This window comes from Argopecten irradians, chromosome 8 (assembly GCF_041381155.1).
Source record: "Argopecten irradians isolate NY chromosome 8, Ai_NY, whole genome shotgun sequence".
In the NCBI taxonomy this organism is placed as follows: domain Eukaryota; kingdom Metazoa; phylum Mollusca; class Bivalvia; order Pectinida; family Pectinidae; genus Argopecten; species Argopecten irradians.
This window is the reverse complement of record NC_091141.1, coordinates 534,582-548,643: the sequence shown is the minus strand read 5'-3', so window position 1 is coordinate 548,643 and position 14,062 is coordinate 534,582. Positions and strand designations below refer to the sequence as shown.

The following is a 14,062-nucleotide window of genomic DNA, read 5'->3' as shown; positions in this document are numbered from 1 at the left end:
CTCAGCCGAGGTTAATTCTCCTGACCATAGGCATTACCCTGTGAACAGCAACCCATATCTTAGAAGTGTACGGTTTCAAAATCAATATCATTTCAAATATTTGAAAAAATGTTTTACTTTTCAAAATTACAGTTAACTTCTGACTTTTCTGTATTGGCATTTTGATATAATTAGAGAATTTCCTTTTTTCATGGAAGGGCATAAAAATTGTTTTTGCAATTTTTGTAAATATACTTTTTTATGGCGTGGAGACCACTGGTTTTGTAAATATACTTTTTTTATGGTGTGGAGACCACTGATTTCGAAAAAGCTCATGTTAATGCATATCACATGGAAAAATGGTTACATGAATCAGATACCATGCACACAGTGAACACTGCTGTGGAGTATAGAGTGTTGTTATGGGGCAGAGTCATGTCACTACCCAGTAGATTAGGATTACATAGTATTATACATCATCTTTATAACTCAACAATTCACCAGGTGCTGAATTCTACAGATTTATCTACATGTTCTATACTATTCCAGCCCAAAATTAAAACTACCGGTATCACATCTGGTACAGTTCGACAACCCCTTTCCACTACTTAAACCCAAATAGGGTTTGATTTTCCCTGGTTAGGACTAGATTCCACCATCTATATAAAAGGATTGAGAAGAGAACAAGCAGACATATTTAGTATTGGCCAGGGTAGCTATGCACCTAGCCAGTTCTAGGTCATGGAAACTATGTTATCAAGTTAGAAAACGCAGTTTCATTTACCGACACACACATCCCTGTTTTACATGTTATATTAACATCATGCATAAAAGCTTTATAATTCATCAGGTTAAAAAGTCAGCAGAGTTTATTAGATCCATATCCACGCCACTAGGACATGTTTGACCTGGGTCCACACCACAAGGACAGGGAAAACCCGTGTCCAGTACACCACAAGGACAAAAATGACCCCTGTCCACACCACACGGACAAGTAAACAGGTTTTACCCTGATAGGATTTCCTTCAGCAGGTCGCTCCTGAAAGTGACTGCTAGCCGACATTTCCTGTGTAGTAATACTGTTTAGTGAATTACAAATTATACCCTTAAAATTTCTGTTAAAACAAAGATGTCAGTACTAACGGGACAATCATACAAATATTTTACAAAATAAACAGGTTTCTTCCAACAAATAAAAAAACATCAACATTTCTCTGTTACCAACACAAGTGTTAAATGTGAGTTCCCGTTAACTTATCTGTACCTAAGATAAGAATAATTCTAAAAAAATTGAAACACATTTTTTTTGGAGGGGAGAAAATCTTTTTTCAATTTGGATTTTAAATATGGCAATAGAATAATCGTGTGACTGCTAGATGATGTGGTAATAGTCACACAACATGCTGGGGGTGATGCAAGGGAGAGTTCAAGAGCTAGGACACACAGAATATTAAATCTTTCATTTGTAAGTTTGTAAAAGTGAGAGAGTGATATTCAGTGATCAGGCTTAAAAAGAAGAGTTTTTTGGGTCTAATTATCAGTTGATTGAAATACTCTGTTTTCCCTAAAAGTGTGTTTTATTTCAATTACACTTTCTACTTGACTTTATCTCTAAAGCCATTCAGTGTGATCTGCTCTCTTGAGATTTGGAAAATAAGTAATGTACCAGTCTGTACTGCTGTACTAGTGTTTCCTTTAGCTTATGATGGCATGTGAAGGGTCAGTTGTTGAATTATTGTTGCCTCCAAATGTTTATCTCAGGTGATAACCATACAGACCATCAAGTTTGGCATTTGGTGTCCAACCTTGATGTTTTTATTCAACAAGTTTTTATTCAATGTTGCCAAAACTTACATCCATTTTGAAATATATTGAACCGTGTGTCCAGGAACCTACACAACCTATAGAAATTGGTAAAGACTGATGTCATACAGGCAGTCCATCAACAGTCCAAACGACAGAAATGGAACAAGAAAAGTTTACAAGACATCAAATGGAATGAAAACAGAGGTCAAAGGTTATCAGAGTTCAAGGTCAGATTGTATTGTACTTTACCCTGCGAGGATTCTTGTCTTCGAGTTTGTCTTGGTGGGTGGCTGAGGTAGTGGTAGAAGGACGTTCCTCGTAGGACTTGGGGCGTCTTTGAGCAGATGTATACTTCATGCTCTGAGAAGTCTGCTGGCAATAATACGCTAGATTACATAGGTTATATACATATCACACAGCCACCAATATACAGCTATAGAACATGGTTACTGTTCATATACCTCCAACATTATGTCATTCAAAATATATCAACAAGGAAAGTCAAGAATAAGCCAAAGTACAAATTTAATGAGAAAGATTTTTGAGAATTATACAAATAATGCTTTTTAGCTAAATTTGGTATTTCAATTTTAAATCAAGGAAGTTTTAAGCTACAGAGGAAACATAATGACAGTTGATGTTTTAGAAATGTTGATAAGGTTGGAGACATATATGAACAGCAATTTGTTAGTAAAGCTTTTAAAACAATACATATTTGTGCCATTCTATACACCAATTAAGTTCACGACTTTATCACAAGCTTTAGGCAGCCTGCTGATGGTTTCTTTATGATGTTTGATGAGCAATTGGTAGCCTACGCCAACAGATACTATGGAGGTATGGACCCTAGCAAGTCTTCACGAGCCTAACGAGATGACAATGCCACACCTACAGATAATCGGCCAACCCTGTTACCTATCCTACGGTTGGGGTTGGGGGAGTTATTTCCAGACAGGGCCCCGTCGTTCAACGAACCCTTCAAGTCTGTAACTAGGCTGAAAAACAAGCATCTCGCTGAGTCAGGTTTCACACATTTTTATACTATCTGTAAAATGTAGAAATATTTAAGACTAATATTAACTTGTTTTGGCCCTGTTAGCTGAAAGGAAAACGTAAGTAATATGTACAAGTTCAACAAAAATGTGCTGTTTACCTTGTAAAAACCCACAGTGAAATTATAATTATATGAGACTTGCATAAAAACTCCACTACTGTTTTTTTTTTAATTTGTAGAATTCAAACTAAAGATAACTGAATGATGATGAATACTTGGCAACCACCAACCAACTCCCTAGTACAAGTAACTGCAACTCTACAAGGAAGCTTTGCATGTGAACACAAGCGGAGGAAAAGCTACAATAGGCTACTGGAGTTTACCAGACACCAGTGACACCCTACCTGGGAGGAATCAAATCCAACAGGTTTGCTTCCCTAAAAACAGAGGACAACTCAGTCACTCTCAACTGGTTTACTGACATTTCATACATTAAATATAGTGTTCTAAGGATAAAGATTTTGAACATTACTTTTGACAACAAACAAACTGAATACGATTTGTAATGTGACTTAGCATTAGACTTACAGAGCCATCTATTTTTTTTCACACATTTTTTAGTCCATTCAGTTGTTGTGTATTCTGATTCCTATGTTTTCCATATCCAAGAGGAATTTTCTGCATTCTTGCCTATTACATTTATGTCTACACCTTGTACATGATCCACAAGTCTTCTGTATTTTATTTTGAAAATTTGTTCAAGTCAAATTTCCATCATTCATAAGACCACATCAGTATAATATTCGTTGAGATCACAATTCCCATGCCAGTCTATAATTTTACATCTAAGAGATTAAGATTGGAATTCCTATTTATTATTTTGTCTGCAAATTGCCCCTGTGAAACATTTGCAGAAATGGCCATTCACATTGTCTAAAGTCCATTGTTTGAGCTTTTAAGGAGATGGAAGTCTATCTCCATTTCTATAATTCCCCTGTTTGTACATTTCTAAAGGTGGCATTAGTTCTATTAAAATCTACAATTATACCCCACTGGTACATTGGTATAGGGAGGTAATTTCCTACACATGTATACCGTATAATACAATTATACCCCACTGGTACATTGGTAAAAGGGAGGTAATTTCCTACACGTCTATACCGTATAATACAATTATACCCCACTGGTACATTGGTAGAGGGAGGTAATTTCCTACATGTGTATACCGTATAATACAATTATACCCCACTGGTACATTGGTAGAGGGAGGTAATTTCCTACACGTGTATACTGTATAATACAATTATACCCCACTGGTACATTGGTAGAGGGAGGTAATTTCCTACATGTGTATACTGTATAATACAATTATACCCCACTGGTACATTGGTAGAGGGAGGTAATTTCCTACACGTGTATACCGTATAATACAATTATACCCCACTGGTACATTGGTAGAGGGAGGTAATTTCCTACACGTGTATACCGTATAATACAATTATACCCCACTGGTACATTGGTAGAGGGAGGTAATTTCCTACACGTGTATACCGTATAATACAATTATACCCCACTGGTACATTGGTAGAGGGAGGTAATTTCCTACACATGTATACCGTATAATACAATTATACCCCACTGGTACATTGGTAGAGGGAGGTAATTTCCTACACGTCTATACTGTATAATACAATTATACCCCACTGGTACATTGGTAGAGGGAGGTAATTTCCTACACATGTATACCGTATAATACAATTATACCCCACTGGTACATTGGTAGAGGGAGGTAATTTCCTACATGTGTATACTGTATAATACAATTATACCCCACTGGTACATTGGTAGAGGGAGGTAATTTCCTACACGTGTATACCGTATAATACAATTATACCCCACTGGTACATTGGTAGAGGGAGGTAATTTCCTACATGTGTATACTGTATAATACAATTATACCCCACTGGTACATTGGTAGAGGGAGGTAATTTCCTACATGTGTATACTGTATAATACAATTATACCCCACTGGTACATTGGTAGAGGGAGGTAATTTTCTACATGTGTATACTGTATAATACAATTATACCCCACTGGTACATTGGTAGAGGGAGGTAATTTCCTACATGTGTATACGTATAATACAATTATACCCCACTGGTACATTGGTAGAGGGAGGTAATTCCTACATGTGTATACGTATAATACAATTATACCCCACTGGTACATTGGTAGAGGGAGGTAATTCCTACACGTGTATACCGTATAATACAATTATACCCCACTGGTACATTGGTAGAGGGAGGTAACTTCCTACACGTGTATACCGTATAATACAATTATACCCCACTGGTACATTGGTAGAGGGAGGTAGCTTCCTACACGTGTATACCGTATAATAAATACAATTATACCCCACTGGTACATTGGTAGAGGGAGGTAATTTCCTACACGTCTATACCGTATAATACAATTATACCCCACTGGTACATTGGTAGAGGGAGGTAATTTCCTACACGTCTATACCGTATAATACAATTATACCCCACTGGTACATTGGTAGAGGGAGGTAATTTCCTACACGTGTATACCATATAATACAATTATACCCCACTGGTACATTGGTAGAGGGAGGTAATTTCCTACACGTGTATACCCAATTATACCCCACTGGTACATTGGTAGAGGGAGGTAATTTCCTACACGTGTATACTGTATAATACAATTATACCCCACTGGTACATTGGTAGAGGGAGGTAATTTCCTACACGTGTATACTGTATAATACAATTATACCCCACTGGTACATTGGTAGAGGGAGGTAATTTTCCTACACATGTATACTGTATAATACAATTATACCCCACTGGTACATTGGTAAGGGAGGTATTTCCTACACGTGTATACGTTAAATAATAGGAGGTAATTCCTACGTACTAATTATACCCCACTGGTACATTGGTAGTGGGAGGTAGCTTCCTACATGTGTATACTGTATAATACAATATACCCCACTGGTACATTGGTAGAGGGAGGTAACTTTCCTACACGTGTATACCGTATAATACAATTATACCCCACTGGTACATTGGTAGAGGGAGGTAACTTCCTACACGTGTATACCGTATAATACAATTATACCCCACTGGTACATTGGTAGAGGGAGGTAATTTCCTACACGTGTATACCGTATAATACAATAATATACCCCACTGGTACATTGGTAGAGGGAGGTAACTTCCTACACGTGTATACCGTATAATACAATTATACCCCACTGGTACATTGGTAGAGGGAGGTAACTTCCTACACGTGTATACCGTATAATACAATTATACCCCACTGGTACATTGGTAGAGGGAGGTAATTTCCTACACGTGTATACCGTATAATACAATTATACCCCACTGGTACATTGGTAGAGGGAGGTAACTTCCTACACATGTGTATACCGTATAATACAATTATACCCCACTGGTACATTGGTAGAGGGAGGTAATTTCCTACACGTGTATACGTATAATACAATTATACCCCACTGGTACATTGGTAGAGGGAGGTAATTTCCTACACATGTATACTGTATAATACAATTATACCCCACTGGTACATTGGTAGAGGGGAGGTAACTTCCTACACGTGTATACCGTATAATACAATTATACCCCACTGGTACATTGGTAGAGGGAGGTAACTTCCTACACGTGTATACCGTATAATACAATTATACCCCACTGGTACATTGGTAGAGGGAGGTAATTTCCTACACGTGTATACCGTATAATACAATTATACCCCACTGGTACATTGGTAGAGGGAGGTAACTTCCTACACGTGTATACCGTATAATACAATTATACCCCACTGGTACATTGGTAGAGGGAGGTAATTTCCTACACATGTGTATACTGTATAATACTTACAAGGGAGGTTTTCCTACTTGTGTATACCCCAATTTTAATACCACTGGTACATTGGTAAGGGAGGTAATTTCCTACACGTGTATACCGTATAATACAATTATACCCCACTGGTACATTGGTAGAGGGAGGTAATTTCCTACATGTATACTGTATAATACAATTATACCCCACTTGGTACAAGGGAGGTAATTTCCTACATGTGTATACCGTATAATACAATTATACCCCACTGGTACATTGGTAGAGGGAGGTAATTTCCTACACATGTATACCGTATAATACAATTATACCCCACTGGTACATTGGTAGAGGGAGGTAATTTCCTACACATGTATACTGTATAATACAATTATACCCCACTGGTACAAGGGGAGGTAATTTCCTACACGTGTATACTGTATAATACAATTATACCCCACTGGTACATTGGTAGAGGGAGGTAATTCCTACACGTGTATACTGTATAATACAATTATACCCCACTGGTACATTGGTAGAGGGAGGTAACTTCCTACACGTGTATACCGTATAATACAATTATACCCCACTGGTACATTGGTAGAGGGAGGTAACTTTCCTACACATGTGTATACCGTATAATACAATTATACCCCACTGGTACATTGGTAGGAGGGAGGTAATTTCCTACACATGTATACTGTATAATACAATTATACCCCACTGGTACATTGGTAGAGGGAGGTAATTTCCTACACATGTATACTGTATAATACAATTATACCCCACTGGTACATTGGTAAAAGGGAGGTAATTTCCTACACGTGTATACCGTATAATACAATTATACCCCACTGGTACATTGGTAGAGGGAGGTAATTTCCTACACGTGTATACCGTATAATACAATTATACCCCACTGGTACATTGGTAGAGGGAGGTAATTTCCTACATGTGTATACCGTATAATACAATTATACCCCACTGGTACATTGGTAGAGGGAGGTAATTTTCTACACATGTATACTGTATAATACAATTATACCCCACTGGTACATTGGTAGAGGGAGGTAATTTCCTACACATGTATACTGTATAATACAATTATACCCCAATCTTACAAGGGAGGTAATTTCCTACAAGTGTATACTGTATAATACAATTATACCCCACTGGTACATTTGTAGAGGGAGGTAATTTCCTACACATGTATACCGTATAATACAATTATACCCCACTGGTACATTGGTAGAGGGAGGTAACTTCCTACATGTGTATACTGTACCTTGTCCTGTTTGGCGTGAGCTGTTTGGTGACCACTCATTGCTTTCTTGTCACACACATGGTCCTGTAACACAGCCATTTAACAATGATAAATTTAGGATATTCAGTGGAAATATCTCCATGTTCCAGATTATGTTATGTTATTTTTCAATAATTAAGAACTGCTTTACTTTATGCAAGTTTTACATAAAAAAATATCATAACTAAGAACTGTTCAGTTCATTCACCCTTATAATTATATAATTTGAATAAAAAAACAATAAGGACTTTTCTAAGCAAAATTTACAAAATGATTAGGTCTAGGTATGGTGCATATATTATTGATATGTAAAACCTAAATCAATAAATCTGAAATGATGATAAGGAAAGAGAACATTGGATCAATCTTATCAATCAAACTAGATGTACCTTAAGTCTCTATAACAAACAATTCATTATAAATGTAATTATCACATAGGTATCATTTCATAACCATGCTATGAACATTTACATGGACACATGCTGGTCCATGTACATCTACTGACATGATGTACATTTACATTGACACATGCTGGTCCATGTACATCTATTGACATGATGAACATTTACATTGACACATGCTGGTCCATGTACATCTACTGACATGATGTACATTTACATGGACACATGCTGGTCCATGTACATCTACTGACATGATGTACATTTACATTGACACATGCTGGTCCATGTACATCTACTGACATGATGTACATTTACATTGACACATGCTGGTCCATGTACATCTACTGACATGATGAACATTTACATTGACACATGACCTGTACATCTGACTGGTCCATGTACATCTACTGACATGATGTACATTTACATGGACACATGCTGGTCCATGTACATCTACGGACATGATGAACATTTACATGGACACATGCTGGTCCATGTACATCTACGGACATGATGAACATTTACATGGACACATGCTGTCTGTACATCATGTACATCTACATGGACATGATGAATGATGTACATTTACATGGACACATGCTGGTCCATGTTTACATCTACTGACATGATGTACATCTTACATGGACACATGCTGGTCCATGTACATCTATGACATGATGTACATTTACATGACACATGCTCGTCCATGTACATCTACTGACATGATGTACATTTACATGGAACATCACATGCTGTCCATGTACATCTACTGACATGATGTCATTTACATTGACACATGCTGTCCATGTACATCTACTGACATGATGACATTTACATGACACATGCTCGTCCATGTACATCTACTGACATGATGACATTTACATTGACACATGCTGGTCCATGTACATCTATGACATGATGACATTTACATTGACACATGCTGGTCCATGTACATCTACTGACATGATGTACATTTACATTGACACATGCTCGTCCATGTACATCTACTGACATGATGAACATTTACATTGAGACACATGCTGTCCATTTAATACTGATGAACATCCATGTAATCTATTGACATGATGTACATTTACATTGACACATGCTGGTCCATGTACATCTACTGACATGATGAACATTTACATTGACACATGCTGGTCCATGTACATCTACTGACATGATGTACATTTACATTGACACATGCTGGTCCATGTACATCTATAGGACATGACATGAACATTTACATTGACACATGCTGGTCCATGTACATCTACTGACATGATGTACATTTACATTGACACATGCTGGTCCATGTACATCTACTGACATGATGTACATTTACATTGACACATGCTGCTGTCCATGTACATCTACTGACATGATGTACATTTACATTGACACATGCTGGTCCATGTACATCTACTGACATGATGTACATTTACATTGACACATGCTGGTCCATGTACATCTACTGACATGATGTACATTTACATTGACACATGCTGGTCCATGTACATCTACTGACATGATGTACATTTACATTGACACATGCGTGTCCACATCATGCTGGTCCATTGTACACATCTGGTCCATGACATGATGATGTACATTTACATTGACACATGCTGGTCCATGTACATCTACTGACATGATGAACATTTACATTGACACATGCTGGTCCATGTACATCTACTGACATGATGAACATTTACATTGACACATGCTGGTCCATGTACATCTACTGACATGATGTACATTTACATTGACACATGCTGGTCCATGTACATCTACGGACATGATGACATTTACATTGACACATGCGGTCCATGTACATCTACTGACATTACTTACACATGCTGGTCCATGTACATCTACTGACATGATGTACATTTACATTGACACATGCTGGTCCATGTACATCTACTGACATGATGTACATTTACATTGACACATGCTGGTCCATGTACATCTACTGACATGATGTACATTTACATTGACACATGCTGGTCCATGTACATCTACTGACATGATGTACATTTACATTGACACATGCTGGTCCATGTACATCTACTGACATGATGTACATTTACATGGACACATGCTGTCATGTACATTGACATGATGACATTTACATGACACATGCTGGTCCATGTACATCTACTGACATGATGAACATTTACATGACACATGCTGGTCCATGTACATCTACTGACATGATGTACATTTACATGACACATGCTGGTCCATGTACATCTACGACATGATGACATTTACATTGACACATGCTGGTCCATGTACATCTACTGACATGATGTACATTTACATGGACACATGCTGGTCCATGTACATCTACTGACATGATGTACATTTACATTGACACATGCTGGTCCATGTACATCTACTGACATGATGTACATTTACATTGACACATGCTGGTCCATGCATACATCATACTGACATGATGTACATTTACATTGACACATGCTGGTCCATGTACATCTACATGATGACATTTACATTGACACATGTGTACATTTACATTGACACATGCTGGTCCATGTACATCTACTGACATGATGTACATTTACATTGACACATGCTGGTCCATGTACATCTACTGACATGATGAACATTTACATTGACACATGCTGGTCCATGTACATCTACTGACATGATGTACATTTACATTGACACATGCTGGTCCATGTACATCTACTGACATGATGTACATTTACATTGACACATGCTGGTCCATGTACATCTACTGACATGATGTACATTTACATTGACACATGCTGGTCCATGTACATCTACTGACATGATGTACATTTACATTGACACATGCTGGTCCATGTACATCTACTGACATGATGTACATTTACATTGACACATGCTGGTCCATGTACATCTACTGACATGATGTACATTTACATTGACACATGCTGGTCCATGTACATCTACTGACATGATGTACCATTGACACATGCTGGTCCATGTACATCTACTGACATGATGTACATTTACATTGACACATGCTGGTCCATGTACATCTACTGACATGATGTACATTTACATTGACACATGCTGGTCCATGTACATCTACTGACATGATGTACATTTACATTGACACATGCTGGTCCATGTACATCTACTGACATGATGTACATTTACATTGACACATGCTGGTCCATGTACATCTACTGACATGATGTACATTTACATTGACACATGCTGGTCCATGTACATCTACTGACATGATGTACATTTACATTGACACATGCTGGTCCATGTACATCTACTGACATGATGTACATTTACATGGACACATGCTGGTCCATGTACATCTACTGACATGATGTACATTTACATTGACACATGCTGGTCCATGTACATCTACTGACATGATGAACATTTACATTGACACATGCTGGTCCCATGCTGGTCCATGTACATCTACTGACATGATGTACATTTACATGGACACATGCTCGTCCATGTACATCTACTGACATGATGTACATTTACATTGACACATGCTGGTCCATGTACATCTACTGACATGATGAACATTTACATTGACACATGCTGGTCCATGTACATCTACTGACATGATGTACATTTACATTGACACATGCTGGTCCATGTACATCTACTGACATGATGTACATTTACATTGACACATGCTGGTCCATGTACATCTACTGACATGATGAACATTTACATTGACACATGCTGGTCCATGTACATCTACTGACATGATGAACATTTACATGGACACATGCTGGTCCATGTACATCTACTGACATGATGTACATTTACATGGACACATGCTGGTCCATGTACATCTACTGACATGATGTACATTTACATTGACACATGCTGGTCCATGTACATCTACTGACATGATGTACATTTACATGGACACATGCTGGTCCATGTACATCTACTGACATGATGTACATTTACATTGACACATGCTGGTCCATGTACATCTACTGACATGATGTACATTTACATTGACACATGCTGGTCCATGTACATCTACTGACATGATGTACATTTACATTGACACTGCTACATGACTGACACATGATGACATTACATTGACACATGCTGGTCCATGTACATCTACTGACATGATGTACATTTACATTGACACATGCTGGTCCATGTACATCTACTGACATGATGTACATTTACATTGACACATACTGGTCCATGTACATCTACTGACATGATGAACATTTACATTGACACATGCTGGTCCATGTACATCTACTGACATGCAAGCTACCTAATATATACAGCAAGGACTGGAATCTAGAATACAGGTCTTTGTATTAACTACATATATAGGATTTTCTATGAGGTTTTCAATGTAGTAGATATGAAATTTATGTACCTGCTTCAAAATAAATAAAACAAATTATACACAACTGCCCTATATATGCTGAAGTAAACAGGAATATGTGTGATATATATTTTTGTATCATTTTCCTTACAAATACTTTTTCAAGGTTGATAAATCTTCCAAAAATGAAGTCTTTTTAACATCTATATTTATTAGGAATAATATAATAACCTCAAAACCAAACAAAATGTTGACATGACAATATAACAGCACCAAACTAAGTATGCTACATTACTAGTAAAACTGTGTCCCTATACACCATTGACTTAAGTCTGTCAGTAAACTTCAACCTAACAAGGTACCCCAGTCAGTGACCCTTACTTGTGCCTCAGTCAGTGACCTTCACCTTAACATGTAAATCAGTCAGTGACCTTCACCCTAACTTGTACCCCAATCAGTGGAACAACAGTAAAAGACCTTCGACCCTAACTTGTACCTCAGTCACCTTCACCCTAACATATATATACATTAGACAATGACCTTCATCTTAACATATATATACATTAGTCAATGACCTTCATCCTAACATATACATTAGTCAATGACCTTCATCCTAACATATACATTAGTCAATGACCTTCATCTTAACATATATATACATTAGTCAATGACCTTCATCCTAACATATACATTAGTCAATGACCTTCACCCTTACATACAAATTCAATAGTCAGTCAAATCTATTTGTACAATTAACAACTACTTATCTGCACAGGTTTTCCTAGTTGTTACTAGATTTTGAAATATTGTTACTAATATTTGATTTTTGACAATACAGCATTACTACGTCACTCATGCAGTGTTGACTTCATGCCTGTAAGATGGTAGTCACACAGGATATAGGACAAAACAGACACCTATCTACTTACCATCAGATTCTTGTAAAGGGGAGAAAAATAGCAATGTAATAATATATTTAAACCCTGTCTAACCAACGACAAAGCAACTCTCATGCAATTAACAAAGCAAATTACAATCATTCAAAAACAAATTAACTCTAAAATTTCAACTAATCATTCAAAAACGTTCAAAATTATTTTGAATCCTTAAATGTATCTTTTTTTGATAGTTGATTGACATATGATTATTTTTATTCATCCTTTTGAGTTAATCATCCTATTAAAGGCATACTAAATTTTGACCCCCCCCCTCCCCCTTCTTTGATAATTACAAATAACACCTTCCACTACCGATTGCATTCCTTAGATAAATAAAAATTAATTAGTAAAGGAAATCTGAAGTTATTGCTATTAATATCCTTTTTAACTAACTCCTGATGGTAGT

At 37.1% G+C, this 14,062-nt stretch overlaps 1 protein-coding gene across 1 annotated transcript in view; it reads right to left on the bottom strand.

Moving 5' to 3' along the window:
• Positions 1-14,062, bottom strand: part of LOC138328868 (uncharacterized) — a 124,746-nt gene that overhangs the window by 29,538 nt on the left and 81,146 nt on the right. The window contains exons 19-21 of the mRNA XM_069275583.1: positions 7,946-8,008; positions 3,184-3,216; positions 2,035-2,154 (exon numbers count right to left, since the gene is read on the bottom strand). Of these exons, the coding sequence (XP_069131684.1) occupies positions 2,035-2,154; positions 3,184-3,216; positions 7,946-8,008 (216 nt within the window). The remainder of the gene's footprint in view (positions 1-2,034; positions 2,155-3,183; positions 3,217-7,945; positions 8,009-14,062) is intronic.